The following is a 16,472-nucleotide window of genomic DNA, read 5'->3' as shown; positions in this document are numbered from 1 at the left end:
GTACATTCTCTTGCTTATCAACTGTGTGACATAAGACTTATGAGAGAATTATCCTTATTCTAGCAGATGTGTTCTAAAATATTAGATGGTGTCACTTACCCCTGTGAGTCCTCAGTGTCACTCTTTGTATATTGGTCTCGAAGGGTCCTGGCCAAAAAGAAGATGACAGCAGATGCCACAAGAAGGAATCCTGCCACAGAAGCAATTGCAATACCCACAACCAGTGGCTCAGACACGTATTCTTCACAGTGCTCCCCTCTGTACCACCAGTTTTCTCCCACACGACACCTGAAACAAAGAAACACAGGGAAATTAAACACCAGTGAAAACTTTGGTTAATGTAAATATACTTAACTTGCTGTTACCAGGTGCCCTCAGATAAGTCACCTCAATAAATACCTTTGAATGTTCAAGCATTGACTTTCTTTTATGATTATTATTGTGAACAGGCTTTTTGATATAGAATCATGAAGTGATTTGGGTAGAAAGAGACATTTAAAGGTCATCTAGTCCAACCCCTTGCAATGAGCAAGGACATCTTCAACTAGATCAGGTCCCTCAGAGCCTCATCCAACCTGACCTTGAATGTTCCCAGGGGTCAGGCATCTACCACCTCTCTGGGCAACCCATTACAGTGTTTCTCCACTCCATCCTAAAAAATTTCTTCCTTGTATATAGGCTGAATCTACCTTCTTTTAGTTTAAAACCATAACCCCTTGTACTATTGCAGCAGGCCCTGCTAAAAAGTCTGTCCCCATCTTATAAGCCCTGTTCAAATACCGAAATGCCAAAGTAAGGTCTCTCTGGAGCTTCCTCTTCTCAAGGCTGAACAACCCCAATTACTGTATTGAGTGAAGATAGATAAAATAATAAAAAGATAATGCATTTGTGATGGAAAAAGAGTGTGGTTTTTTGCAATTTAGAGTATCCTTGTATGTGTTAGAATTGGAAGGTGTTTAGACTAAGTAAAAAGTTAGACCTTGATTGAACCTTGCACGTGACGTTTCAAACACTGTAAAGGTAGAAAGCTGTTGTCTCAATCATATTGTAATGTAAATACAAGTGAAGGTGTGTTAAACAAATAGAATGTTTATAGTGTAGTGAACACCACATTGGTTAGTTAAATGGATACATAAAATAAATGAGTAGACAGAAGTGTGTGTCCAAGATTCTATCTTTGGAACAGTTGCCCAAAACAGCATTCAGTATTTCTGCCTTGCTGTGGTTTTGAACACGAGAACTTTAACATTAATACTGACTTTAAACATACAAGTAGAAATAATACTTTTTCATTATGTGTGTTTGGGATTTCTTCCTATAAAAACCCCAGGAACTGTAAGGTATTATGACCACTCAAAGCAATGAAACTTATTAATAAGAAACATAGTAAGTCTTCTAACAAATATCTGAAATAGTTTCTGAAAGTAGTAAGCAAAACTTTAAATTTTTCAAAAAGGTCTTAATAAATGCTGGCCAAGGTATGCTTGAGTTCAGATATTTACCTGTTTCTAATTAATAGTTATACAAATATGATAAAATGTATAGTACATCTGTGATAGTATCCATTTTTGCAGCTTTAAAAACATTTTATTTCTCCCATTGACTGCTAGGACTCTAAGATTGACTTTAGAGATGTTCTAGATAAGCTTTTAAAAAACAAAATCACCTAAAATAACATAAATAATAGCTAGCAGGAGTAATATTCTTTTTTGCAGTAAGTTTCCTACCTTTTGTTAATGGGTATATTTTGTTTTTAAAAAGAGACTGTTACATTGCTTGAAAAGGAAAAAAAATAAATTCAATATCAGAGGGAGCATCAATTTGTTTATATCTTGTACCAAGTCTTTTCTGTGACCTGCATAATAAAAGATCTTGTTTAAATGCATCTGTATCTTTTTAAAAGTAAAACTTTTAACCAGGGGGCCTGTGCCTTGGTCTTTTTATGAACCATACATGATTTTTCCCAAATGGAAAATGATTTATGATTTTTTTCTTAATGAAGAGCACTATTTTTAATATATTCATGCTATATGGTATGAATTTTTGTGATGGGTTTAACTCTCATATGCTTCATGACATTATAACACTTTGCTACTTGAAAAAACCTCTGGATTTGAATTCTGTCCCCAAAGGTCAATTAAGGCGATTTGAACAACTGAGTGCATTCCACTGCTACCATTTTCCCTAGTTATTTTTATTTCCTGATGTTTCTATTCTATTCAAGAAATTTGTTACAGTCTCATTTCCGATATATACATAGGAAAACAAACATTAATATTGGGACCTTCACTTAGCAGCATAACATGAATGATAATCATTATAATCTCACTTGTTACTCATTATCTCATGAAATTTTGCACAAATCTTGTAGAATGCTACAACGGAGGAAAGAATAAGGGGTTTTCATACAGGAAGCACATACTCCTAATAGCAGGATGACCTACCTACAGATGGCCCCTTGCCCAGGGCTTATGTCGCACTTCCCATCATTCAGGCAGAAGTTTGGTTGCAGATCACAAATGCTATTGCATGGCAGCCCATCGATGCTTAGGTAGCCAGGATTGCAGACACATTCAGCTTCCCCACTCCAGCGATTTACTAAGCATTCTGAGAACTCATTGCAGGCCTGGAACTTGCAGGGATCTGCTTGCTCACCTGAGAATACACAAAGCAGAAAATACTAAGGATAGAGGAGAACCTGAATTGAGGCAAAGCGCTGGCTGGCTGCTGCCATTTTTTCTAATGGTCCCTTAGTTGAAATACTCTGCAAAAATCCAGCATGCATCTTTCTTGAGTAAAAAAAGGTTCTGCTAAGGTGAACAAGTGCTAGAAAGTGTTCCTCTGTCTGCACAGTGCAGGTCAGTGGTATGGTTAAGACCGCCCAACAAGCTGGTCAAAAAAAGCAAGTATAAAATATTCTTACTGGAATGTGTAGTACCTCAGATGTTCTCTGTATGCTGGAACTATATTTTGCAAATGAGTAAAACACAGCTGATCTCCAGTATTTCTTGTAACAGAAAATCTAGGCACCATACAGAGAAAGGAGAATGGGACTTCAACCTACTGTGAAGTGATTTGCTTTTGTCTGCAAAGAGCACAAGCTTGTCATATTGAGAGATATCACTGTTATCAAGCTTAAGAGGCTTGGCATACAGTTAAATTATCAATATCAGAAGATTTGTCATGCTAATTAGTCCCTCTTTATAAGAGACCTACCTCAGAAGAACAGCTACCATTTGCCAACAGGTCAGCACTGTTCCTTTTCTCTAACCTTAAAACAGGAAATATTTCTGAGTTACTTCTGTGGTAAACTACTGGCTAACTTGGACAGGGGTAAAAAATTTATCCCTGTATCAGAAGAGGGAACTAAGAGGGCCTGTAACTTTTTAGTGCAACCAAGACCTTATCACAAGAGTGAGGCAGCAGCTGTTACCTGTGCAGATGCCTTCTTGGCAACTAAACTGGCTATTACCTGTGGGAATGATCACATGCATCACTGTGCTGACCAGCCTTTCCCCTCACTCCCCAGCGAAAGTGCAGTGGCATTATATAGAGTATTCCATGATCCAGTTTTTTCCCCATATTTCTGTATGGGCCTCATATAGTTTCCTCAGTCAGGGTCCCATTTGATTTTCATCTCTTTAGTCCCTTAACAGATTTTCGTTTGTTTGTTTGTTTTAACTCTGCGAAAGACTGTCTTCCAAAAGCAGTGAAAAGCAGTCTTATGTTCTTAAAGCAGAAGTTGCTCTAAATGCCTTGCTCCAAACTGCATTTCTCTGCCGTCCTTACCTGATTCCACATCCAGGGAGTATTTATCAATGGCCAGGTTCATGGTGTGATACGCAGTGTTGCAGAAGTCTTCCAGGATCATGTACACAGCATTGGTGACATTCCGAGGCACAGGTTTGGCAAATTTCATTCGACTGTTCACCACGATGCTGCCATTTCTGAAGTTCAGGATTTCCAGATTCTGGAAGCCCGTCAGATTTGACTGAAGGTAGGGCACCAGCTGCAATACAGGGCATGTGACAGAAAAGCTGAATTTTTGAATCTCTGCTCAAGCCAGTTGCACTGTTATTGCATCAGACAGTGGGAGTCTGAATTATTTTATCCAAATGCTACAGCAAGGGTATTAAAATTTTACCCAATGGGGCCTTACGCTGGCAGCTTGCCAGGACCCCCAGTACATCAGACAGTTCTTAAGAGTACACCAATTTGCAGAGAATTTCCAAAAATCTGTGATTCAGAAATACAATTCTCAGAACATACACGGTGCTCTCCCTTGATCTAAGCACCAGGCATACTCACCATTTCATAGGGTACTTCCTTCAAGCATGTCCCCTTTCTCTCTCTCTCTTTTGGTCCCTTCATCTCCCACAACAAAATGTTCATTTCAGTCAGGAGAGGGGAATTTCCTGGTTAATTTTTGGCAACTGTTGTTGCATAACTCCTGTGAGGCTTTGATAGTCATCGGTCCATTTGAGAAAAGCCTAGTTCCCTGAATTTCCTCTTACTTAGAGCATGGATTGAATGTATTGCAGAAAACTTACCTCCACACAGCCTCTATTTATTTACTTCTCTCTCCCAATAGACTAAATACAGAGTACTCTGGAAGCAAGCAAGTGGAGTATTGTAGTGACTTCAGCTACACTGCTCCTTTTATTGACACCAGCAGAGCATCTGGCTCATAGCCCTAAAAAGTTAAGCTTTAAAGAGACTGCTGTATAAACCCAAATAAAACCCAAAACAAACACACACACACATCCCAGACAGAATTTTCCTATGGAGGAACAGAATTTCAGTAAACACCAGTCTTGAGATGCTCTCTGCAAAAGAGAGTCAGCAAACTTTTATTTACCAACAACTTTTATCTGTCCGGTAATGGACTTTCAGTATAGAAATTATTCTTACCAGTTCCAAGAATCGCTGCTCCAATGCTTTGTATTCAGGGGAGTTTTTATTAAACAGGTCCTCTGAAAACATCATGTTGGTAACCCGAAGACTGAAAAACACAACTAGAGCACGTGATGGGATAGGAGTACTACTGCGATTTTCATGTGTGGCCCAAGCCACACTGGCCATCTCTGTGGACTGGACATGCGTTGTTAGCTCCATGTGACTTTCAGTCATTCTCCTTCCCTCCCCAGTCAGCTCAGGAGAAAAGTGGACGGTGCTCACATGATCCAGGTCTACTGAAACATCCAGGACTCTCATCGTTTCATCTCCTGGCTTTGTTGAGGTAGCCACAGGCGATGATGCTGGAAGTTCAACAGTGCTGCTTGTCACACTCACTGTTACATACGGGTTCATGACAGTGCTGAAACTCACGGAAGCATCTGTGTCATGGCCTGTGCCACCCTGCAGAGTGAACCCCTCTAGAACAGTGGTGTGATCTACTACAGAAGGAACTACAGTTGAAACCTGAGTGGCAGTTGGCGTTGCTGATTGCACTGTTTGATCAGTAGGCCAAACATCAGCTGTTTTCTTCACTGCTGATCCAATGGTGTCTTGATCTGCCAATGATGAATCTAGGATTTGTTGCTCTTCTGTGGAAGCATCAGGTTTTCCCGTCAGAATAGTTTCTGAAGAGCTTGTGTCCATGTGGCCTATTGTAGCAGCTTCAGTTACATCTGACTGCCCCACTGTGAATAGTTCTTCTACCATTTTCCTGTCTTCATTTTGCTGTTCAATTGTTTCTGGAACTATGTTCTGATCTACACTGGACTCTTCAGATTGCTCTGTACTGACGGTCCCTGTAGATGTAAGGAGACTATCTTCTGCTGACAGACTTGTATTGTGCAGTGAGACAGGGGCCTCTCCAGTTGGCATGTCTGCAAAAGAATGGTCCACTGAAGGCTCCAAAACCAAGGATGGTTTAACAAAAGAAGAATCATATATGACTGATGTTTCTGTCTGTGTAGGTAGTTCCATAGAAGATGGCTCTATCGTCTGTAACAGAGGTGCCTGCTGTGTTGTAGTTTCTGGAAAGACAAATATTTCAGACTCATTGAGGATATCTTTTATACTGGCCATACCTTCATTATCTTCTTTGGAAGGAACATCATCTAAGTTATTCCCAGAGTTAAGAATATAGTCTAAGATCATGCCTTCAGGAATATCTTCTTCAGTTCTGATTAACAAAGACTCATTGTCATCTTCAAGCCAGGTATCAGGACTAGGGTAGAAAACTGGTTCCAGTGTTGCTTCCTCCCAAGGCCAAATACTTGATTCCATTTCTTTTCCTGAACCATCAAACGCTGAACCAGATCCATCATCATATATAACTTTGTCTCCAAGATATATATCGGTTTCATCTTCCATAGGTTGTACTTCTAAGGGCAAATTAATTTCTTCCACAGACTCATGTAATACAGAGTCTGCCTTGTCACTGTCTTCAGGACTATCCTGAGTTACTTCTTGCTTCTCAGTAGATACTATTTCTTGAATATCAGTCTCTATGACTGATGAGGAGGCCACTGTTGGTGCAGAAAGCAGAGGAACTGCATAATCGTCTGTAGATGGAGGTTCTTCAGGCATGAGGTGAGGCGAAGGACTTGAAGGCAAAAGAAGGTCTTCAGCTAGTCCAGTATCATCAAACACTAAAAATAAATTTGCAATTAGAAGCACTGAATCATTTAGGTTGGAAAATAACTTTAAGATCATCAAGCCCAACTGTAAACCTAACACTGTCAAGCTCACCACATCCCTAACTGCCACATCTACACATCTTTTAAATATCTCCAGGAATGGTGACCCTACCACTTTCCTGGGAAGCCCATTCCACTGCTTAACAACCCTTTCAGTGCAGGAGTTTTTCCTAATATCCAATCTAAACCTCCCCTGGTACAACTTGAGGCCATTTCCTCTCATCCTATCACTTGTTACCTGGGAGAAGAGGCTAACACCTGCCTCACAACAATCTCCTTTCAGGTAGTTGTAGAGAGTGATAAGGTCTCCCCTTAGCCTCTTTTTCTCCAAGCTAAACAACCACAGTTCCTTCAGCCGCTTTTCATCAGACTTGTGCTCTAGACCCCTTGCCAGCTTCATTGCTCTTCTTTGGACACACTCCAGCACCTCAATGTCTTTCTTGTAGTGAGGGGCCCAAAACCGAACAAAGTATTCAAGATGGCTCTGTGATTCTGTGATGGCTGGCTCATGTTCAGTTGGCTGTCGACCAACACTCCCAGGTCATTTTATGCCTGGCAGCTTTCCAGCCACTCTTCCCCAATCCTGTAGCATTGCATGGGGTTTTTATGACCCAAGTGCAGGACCTAGCACTTGGTCTTGTTACACCTCATACAGTTGGCCTCCACTGATTGATCCAGTCTGTTCAGATTGCTTTGTAGAGCCTTTCCACCCTCAAGCAGATCAACACTCCTGCACAACTTGGTGTTATCTTCAGACTTACTGAGGGTGTGCTCAATCCCCTCATCCAGATCATTGATAAAGATTAAACAGAACTGGCCTCAAAACTGAGCCCTGACGAATACCACTTGTGACTGACCACCAAGTGGGTTTAACCACCAGCCAGTTTGTTACTCAGCAAAGAGTACGCTCATCCAAGTAATGAGCAGTCAGTTTCTTTAGGATAATGCTGTGAGAGTTGTTTATGATAAAAAAATATCTAATTCCATTTGTTTTGTTGTTTGTAGGTCTGTGTTCAGCATGTTTCCTGTGATATATCCTGGACTTTGTATGCAGAAGTCAGAAGGACCCCTGTTAACCTCTCCTACCTTTCATTCAAATATTCTATGGGAAAAGTCAAGACTGCAGTATAAGCAATAAAACAGTGACTGTGTGGCATGCCCTTAGGCTAGACAGTCTACTTCAGAGATCAGTTATCTCTGCATGGCATCACCTAAACATCCTTATATGAAAATATTTCTGTGCAATTAAACAAATATCATGTGCATACCATTTCCTGAAGGAATAAACAGGCATTATTAGTGGTCATAAACATTTTATCTTGACACATTGTTCTTGGATACATGCACATAGGAAAGGTAAAAACCGTAAGAAGGAGATACCAAATTTTTTTGACCTTTCTGAAAAGTAATTTTTGTGAACAATACCTTTGGTGAGTTTCAGGCAACATTGTCATCCAAACTTAAACTTCAGTCAATGACATTAACTTACCATCTAGAGAACTGGGGGCTGAAAGCCATTCCAGAGAGTCCACAGAATCGCTCCCTAACACTGGTGCAGTGGTCAAATGAGGAGTCTGATTCACATCTTCTAAATTCAGCCCATCAGGCAGAGAAGTGATGTCAGCCTCTGAGGAGAGCGGAGATTCAGGTGCCAAACTGTCCTCAGAGTCCAGATTTTCTGGTCTTGGCCAGATTTCATTGTCATTAGACTGTTCAACATCTGAAGTAGAATCTGGTTTGGTGAAATCAAAGGGCAAGGTATTGCTGACAGTTGATTCATCTGCTGAAGGCCGTTCAGCTAAAAAGGTACTGTCCTGGAACATAAATTCACTATTAATATTTCCACTATTACAGGGGAAACATTGGCTGTCTGCATTGGGCTGAACAAATAAAGGGTGTTAGCAGCAGCCAGCAGCAAAATCTGATACTACTGCCTCTGTAAGAAAGTAATGCACAGCATCAGGAGGGGCTAAATTGGGAAGACTGGCAAATACATATCCTTTGCCAATCTTGTGCAATGTACATGTAAAATGCACATCCTTGTGACATACATTTCACGTCCAGTCATGTCCTCTAAAAAGGGAAAGAAGCCATTTAGATTGTTTGGAGTGCAGTTTCAGTTATGCTATTAAGAGATTTACCATCTATACCCACCCCACCTCTTTTCTTTTTCTTTTCTAAAAAAAATGGATCTGTTCATTTCTAATTAAAGCAAAGATAAATGTGCACAGTACTCCTTGCCTTTCTAAGGCATTACTACTCCATATGCCAGTCATTATATGGTTTACAGTTAGAATACTAAGCACATTTCATCTTTGCATATTAATCTACTACCACAATGTCTCTTGAGGTAATTGTATTAGCAAAAACTCAATTAAGAGATTAAATTTTTTTATCAAGGCAGCAGACATATATTACTATAACATGTGTTACAGTTCTAAACAAACTATTGATTTAACCATTTCTGTAGCTCACCATTCCTGTCCAATCTCTTTCTTCTACTTGACCAGCATGAATAACAGGGAGAGTTGAAATACTTTTCATGCTTGGTTGAGACATAGGGGAATTAAATTTTGAGTTTCATTCAAACTGCATTTGAATGCTTTGGAAACAAGCCAGTTAAAGGATTTTTATTTAATTATTTGTCTGCCTGTATTGATCACATATTTATAGCCAGTTGTTATGCCACCACAATCTCCTCACATTTTTTAATTTATATGGTAACAATCAGTTGAAAAGTATGTATACTCTATAGATATGTGCTCTGGTGATTATCTCTTTTGGCAAAATTGACCACTATAAATAAAGCTATGAAAAAAGTTACTGTGCAATATTAGAAACAAATTACACATATAAATTCTATAAAGAATGAATAAGGACTACCAGCAATAGTGTCTCAATACAATTTTTTTTTATGTGAGCATTTAGTTGCCAGGGATTGCACTTCATAATTTATTTGAATGTGGATAGATGTTCCTATGACAACTAACATTATTCAAAGATTCTTGTTACAGTGCAATATATTATATTAACAAGTTTAATATCATATTGGCAAGTTCTGGATTTCAGTAATGACTTCTGAAAGGCTTACAAATGTGACAGATGACTGCAAACAGAATGCCCTCCCTGATTTTCCATTTTCTGCTGCCAGAAAGGCATTGTATTCAGCAAGCTTTTAATTGTACCTGTCACAACTCAAGAGAAATAACAAGAAAGTACAGATTTCAAAAACTAGACTTGATTATTTTCTTCACTTTTTAAGAGATCTGTAAAACTCAGTGAACTAATGATTAGTTGGTACCATTTGCTAGTAATTAGATGGTGAAGTCATGATAGTCCCACCTTATGTCGTGACTATGTATGATAATATAAATCTAACTTACTCTCAAGTCAACTAAGAAAAATAACAGCAAAACTCTTTTTCATAGATAACAGCTTTACTTGACTGTATCTACTTGAACCATAACGGTTTGGCATCCATGGAAGGAATAGATTAATCATTTCAGTCTGTTTAAGCATGTTTATGATTTTCTTAAATTTATCTCAAATTAATTCCCAAATTATCTGTGTATTACAGATTGTACACAGCTGGTTTTTTGGATATACTCAATATCTTTTACATAACTAGAGTTATTGACTGAAGATATAAATAGGATTATTATTCATAGTCCATGATTAGAAAAATGTAACTTCTGGAAAATTTTCATGCACATACCCTGAAACTGGTTTAAAACTTATTATTGCAAAGCTACCTCTACTCTAAAATCTTCTTGCCTGGACATCTGTCAGAGTACCCACAGATAAAATGTAAAGATGGCAGAATTCTTTGTCTTACTAAAATAAACATCTGCAATATTTTAATCTAGTTAGATAGCTCTAGTGAAGAGGAAAAAAAATCTTTTCTAAAAGTTAACTTAAATTCATGTTTATCCACACCATGTTTAAGCCAGTTATGACAAATCCGTATGAATTTGCATTTTGGACATCAATGATTAGTTTTTAAAACTCAAGGAAAACTGGCATGAAACTAAGGATATTATACCTGTGACTATTCTAACAAGAATATTTGAGTTCTGTGAAGTCACTGAGAATTTTGCTTTCATAAAGATTTCAGAAATTGGCCTGAAATTAAATGTGTTTGTGTTCACAACATTATCTCATAATGACCTGAGTGAAAACCTGCCATCAAACATAGGTGGATCTGGATTTTGTGACATGAAATGAGCTCATTTCTTCTTGGAAGGCACATCTGTGTAATGCAACAGAGTGCAGAGCAGAAACCTACTGGATAAATCCTTAAGCCCAGACAATGCTCCACCAATCAGAAATTCTAGCTGTTGGCAGAGCTAATTTTATCTCAGCATCGCTGCCACCTAACTTGGTGTCTCTGCTTAAAGCTCCATTGCTTAATTGCTTTAAGACAAAGTCAGGGATACCAAGTCTCCTGCCTAATGGGGAACTTCAGCCTATGTCCTGCGTTGTTCCAGAGGTAAGCAGATGAGATAATTATGATTTCAATAGGAAGACAAAGAAACCACTAGCTATGTTTCCTTTGCTGGCATTAAGGGGATGGACATCATTTTAAAACTGAACTGAGAACTTTCAGTGAAAGCAATACAGTAACAGAAGACACATATGAAACTTATTCTTTTCTATCTTCTAGCAGTCAGCTTTACTGCTTGCATCTATTTCTCACTTTTCAAGGAAAGTTAGTATTGCAGGAAGAATCATGTCCTTAGAGAAGCTCACAGTTTAAATATTATGAAAAATCAGATGAAGCCTAAGATGCAGGACCTGGCTGGACATCCAGGAACACAGTATTGCCATGTAATAGGAGAAGATCAAAGAAAACTCTTGTGCAACAGATATCAAATTATCAGATGAGAGGTTTCACCAGACATTTTACTCCAATGTATGCTGTGCCTTCTTTACTGCCTATTCTACATGAATAATGGGATAGAGAAACTCTGGGTGCTGGCTGCAATTCTGCCTTGCTGAATTAAGTTGTTCAAATGTGTCCAAAGACCACTGCTCAAAACCATACTTACATTGAATGCCGGGTGCTCCAGCACAAATGAATGCTCAGTAATCCAGGATGGGTCTTCTGGGGCCGAGTGTACTATTTCTTTCACTGCGGAAATACAAATACTTGGAATATAAAGGATGCATTAGCAGTTTTTTGGAAGACTGGCTGAAAAACCCTCCCTTATCTCAGATTTGTGAGTAAAATCTTTTCCAAAAGTTTGCCAGACATTTTGTTTCTGGAAATGCCCCCAGATCACTGAGAGGAAAGATGAGAACAGAGGGGTGGACAGCACTCCTCCACTACCTTTAGCAGGATCGTTTAATATTCAACGATAAACCAAGTATTTCCTTTCTGGAAAGGCAGAGACACAGAGCTACTAAGCTGAAGGTCATCTTGGTGCAACATGCACCATGTGAACCACATTTCCCTTTCCATTAGCAAAACTGCATGTCACAAACCTCAGCATCAAAGAAAAAAAGAGGCTACTCTAATGGATTAAGACAGGGATGCTACTGCTAATAACTTGACCTCATTAAGGTCAGAGCAAAACAAGCTACAATACAGTTGGGTTTGTTGTTTCTTTTTAATTATTCAAAGGGCAGCTGAATAATTCAGTCATCTCTGAGATTTATTTTATAAAATTTCAGATGTGTGGCTCACCAGTGCATCATAATTAATACCCACCATTAGTAAGCTGGAGAGAGTTAGGGTCTAAAGACAAGGAAGTGTTTCCAAGCAAGGCATTCTTCTGGAGGATTTCAGCAATATAATCTCGGAAATCACTGAAGGTGTACACAACTGTTGGATTATCCTCTATGCCCATAAAGGCGTTGTCCTCCACCTTGTTGAAATGAAGGTTAATCAGGTCCCAGGTGGCATTGCTGATAGCTTTTCCATCAAATGTAACAGCATAGTGAACTTCCACTCCACTTCAGTTGTATAAAGAGAGAATACAGATGAGAGTTTCAAGGTTTTCCAACATATAGCAAACACTGTATTTTTTTTCCCAAGAACCTGTGTTAATGTCCTTTTTTAATATAAAAACAAATTGTTTTAACAGTTTCTAAATAAAAACAATTAGTTCTTTTCATACTTGTGTCTGCCTGCCTGTGCTTTCCACCACTGCAAAATTCTCAAGGAAAAGTCTACCAGAACCTGACATCTGGCCTGGCCCTAGCCCTGTATTTCTGCTAGTGAATGGTAGACAGACCACAAGCAGACCAAAATGTTGGTTTTCTGCCAGCATTATTAATGGGCCCACCAGCATGCAGTGGTGTGAGTGATGATTTTAAGATCATGCCAATAACAGGAATGGCTCTGAAGGATGAAAACAGCCTGGAAAAACAGGCTGCATATAGTAGCAATATGTATACAGTAGCAAGCGGGAGCTCTTATCACTGTCACTGTGCAGTGTCAGCCTGCTTGAATTAAAGACATTATTAATAGCAATAAAATGGTATTTAACACAGCTGATAATTTGGAACATTTTTCTAGACTTATTTGATCATTCTTTCTTTCAAAAAGTTTTGTATCTGCATACAGCTTAGCTTTTTCCATATCAAGTCTCCTCCATTTTCTTGATTTCCTTTTCCTGAATACATCTTGATATCCTGTCCCACATGACAGTGTAGGTAGCCATCAGAATTTATCATGCACTGGGCATAAGCACAAGGGAGCTTTAGAAAATATAAAATATTTTGGCTGTACTCAGGGCACAGGAGGAAAATGAGGTAATCTATGAAGTGCTAGAAAAATGTGCTCCAAAGGCAGGTTTTCCTCATTCCACAGAGCTGGATTGGATTGCTAAAGTAATGGCTCTGTTCAGAGAAGTCTTTAAAGCCCCAGCGCCAGATAGAACAGAGACACAGTCAGCAAACACACTGACTAAAGCCAGGAGCCTGCTGGAGTTTTGCTGCTGGCTCTATCAGTGAAATGAGCCCACCATAGGCTCACCATGGGCACTGACTGTCAGCAGAGGAAATAAAAAAAGACAGAAGTAGTGGAAAGGCACAGCAAAGAAGGAATACAGTGTGCTACTCAGAAGTAACATTTAGACTTAATACAACTGTGCTGTCAGTTGCAGTTAATAATTCCTAACTAATAACTATGATGCCATCATCTGTCTGAAAAGGGCTAAAACATCTGGTACTTGGAACATAACCTTTATAAATAGTTCCCTGCATGTTAGCCTGCAGAAGGGCAGAAGAGTAGAAGATGGCTTTCTTTCACTATTCTTTGTGAAGAGATTTGTGGTTTCTAACCTTTCTTCTAAAATTAAAATGTTCATTCTCTGTAAAATTGTGGAAACTGGTTACACCTTTGCTGAGAAATACACAAAAGAAAATAATGCATCTAGTTAGCTAAAGGCGGCAGTTCATTTTCTGTCATGTGAAATTCTTAAAGTAATATCAAAGGAGGAAAATTTTGGATGCTTAACCTACATATGTCTAATAAAAAACAAGTCCAGACTGATCTCATCTTCTACTAAGGAATGTTTGTAAAACTTTGGCCTTGAAGTACCTAAGCCAACTGCCTTTGCTGAAAACCTATGGTTTTCCTGCCTACTTTAATTTCTAAAATAATAATCATAATCATAATCCCATATCTATCCAAGACTTTGCTGCAAAGTATAAGGACCCTGAGTCATCATTAAGCAATTTTGTTTTCTTCACATAAGAGACTCCTGTACACAAGTTAGTCCAGTAGCTGACTTGTGTTTAGGAAGACTTTCCCCCCAGTACTTTTTCTATTATTAGGGATTAAATAAGCAAATTAGGTCTATCTATATTCAAAACAGAGCAGTTACTTGCAGTTTCTGGTAGAACCCCCTCATATAATTTTTATACTGGATAACTATCTCGCTCTGGAGCCAAAGCTACAAATCCTCAAAGCAGTGTTCTCCAGCTAAATGTGTTTTTCCATCTATTTTGACAAATAATATTAAAAAGTTGTATTTACCTGTCATCCTCGGGAGAGCTGAATATAGAAACAAAATAAAACACAACAGCAAAACCTGTTAAATCAATGTTATAATTTCCTATAAGTCTTCTATCTTTAACAAATTTGCTTAGATGTTCTACAGGGCACACAAATTTGAAAAAGCATACAGGTAAATGGTTATAAGTTGCATAGTTATTCTGCTACATAACAAACTTCTGCTATTATTGAACTGAGATCTTTCCTATTGATCACAAGGAATTGGCAGAGCTAAGCCATCTAAACTTACTGCAAATAATGCAGGTAAATTGCTGTCATTACTAAGAGAGTCAAGGCTCCCTAATTCTACCTAGAGGCTTAGTTTACAAACATGTTTTTGGTCATGCACAGCAGAGCACAGAGCTCTGGTATTCTGCCAGAAATACCAACCTTTGCTTGTCTTCTCAAATGAACCAAGAGCCTGCAAATGTATTAGACTGCAAATACCAAGATGGAAGATTTTGCTGCCTCCAAGGCTGGAAACTGAGGGCAGCCTAGGCTTTCAACAATAAAACCTTTCTCACTGTAGCTGCTTTTTTACCTACATGTATTCTACCTAGAATATTCCAGCCAATAAATTTTAAAAAACACAAACACAGCTTACAAATTCTCAAAGGAAACACAATTTAGATTAACTAATGAACAGTCTAACTCAAATCTGAAAGTTGCATCCAGTCTGTTCAAGAAAAATCGTAATTTGTGATCCAGACACCCTAAATCTCAGTCATCAGATGTTTGATGCATAATACACAGGATACCTTTTTTCCCCAAATTTACTTAAAACGTCATTCCAAAGCACAAACTGATTTGATGAAACTAGTCTTTAGGAAAAATATTTCTAAGAAAAAAAAGAGTTAAAACATTGCATATCATTTATCACACTATTCACCCACTTTTGCTTTGATGAAAGGGAGAAAGGCCTTTACGTATCTCAAACACCAACCTTTAGAGTAATCCCAACATTAATGTTGGAAAAAAATTTGAAAACACAACATTTTTTTAAAAAGGTTATTTTGTTCTTCCTTGCTTAGTACTAGGACATGTTAACAGTACTGAAGAAATAGCAGATACTAATTTTAAATTAGAAAATATCTCTCATAATTTTATGACAGAATCTTGAATAAGAATGCCTTATCTTGAAATCAAGGCAAGCATATCATGTGACATTCTCTGGGGGATAACAGGAGCAAAGAAACGATTATTATATTTACATATAGTTCAGCATTTCTATTTCAACTTCTATATATAGAGGTACCAAATATGAAAGCACTTGTCCTTTGGTAAATACATCCTAGGAATTCCCACACACATGCCTAACATTCTTCCAAGAGTGGTGCTAGCACATTGCACCATCATATGTGATCAGTTTCAATACAAACATATATATCAGCATCTTTTTACCTGTAATCCAGGACATGGATGCTTTTGTATCCAGGTAGGCCTTCAAATACACTTTCAATCTATTTTGAGGGGAAAACAAAAAAATTAACACATATTTACTCCATCCTACTTATTTAGTGAAAAATCAGGAAGTATTTTCAACAATTTCTAAAAATGTATCTGTGTTGTTATATCAATAGGAGAAAAATAGTTGAATATTCTCTCTCTTTATGGAAGAAGAGTTTTGGTGACATTATTTCATTATTAGAAAAGGGAAAGAAAAGGTATGAAGAACAACATCTGTTATTCCTCAAGAACTGTATAGAAACATTCAAAGAGGGGGAAATTCAAACAGACTCTGCAGAGAGCTGCACTCCCCATAGCAGACTGCATTCTTTGTCTTATTTATGCACCACAAACCCTTCTTTGCCCAAAAGGTTTCC

General features: G+C 38.3%; 1 protein-coding gene across 1 annotated transcript in view; it reads right to left on the bottom strand.

Moving 5' to 3' along the window:
- IMPG2 (interphotoreceptor matrix proteoglycan 2) overlaps window positions 1-16,472 on the bottom strand; it is a 57,909-nt gene that overhangs the window by 2,428 nt on the left and 39,009 nt on the right. The window contains exons 9-17 of the mRNA XM_010178971.1: window positions 16,051-16,109; window positions 14,632-14,649; window positions 12,358-12,602; window positions 11,696-11,778; window positions 8,137-8,461; window positions 4,912-6,599; window positions 3,790-4,009; window positions 2,445-2,655; window positions 100-288 (exon numbers count right to left, since the gene is read on the bottom strand). Of these exons, the coding sequence (XP_010177273.1) occupies window positions 100-288; window positions 2,445-2,655; window positions 3,790-4,009; window positions 4,912-6,599; window positions 8,137-8,461; window positions 11,696-11,778; window positions 12,358-12,602; window positions 14,632-14,649; window positions 16,051-16,109 (3,038 nt within the window). The remainder of the gene's footprint in view (window positions 1-99; window positions 289-2,444; window positions 2,656-3,789; window positions 4,010-4,911; window positions 6,600-8,136; window positions 8,462-11,695; window positions 11,779-12,357; window positions 12,603-14,631; window positions 14,650-16,050; window positions 16,110-16,472) is intronic.

The sequence above is a fragment of the Mesitornis unicolor genome, unplaced genomic scaffold, assembly GCF_000695765.1.
Source record: "Mesitornis unicolor isolate BGI_N332 unplaced genomic scaffold, ASM69576v1 scaffold4622, whole genome shotgun sequence".
NCBI lineage: Eukaryota > Metazoa > Chordata > Aves > Mesitornithiformes > Mesitornithidae > Mesitornis > Mesitornis unicolor.
Note: the sequence above shows the minus strand (reverse complement) of the source record. Positions and strands in the feature narration are given on the sequence as shown.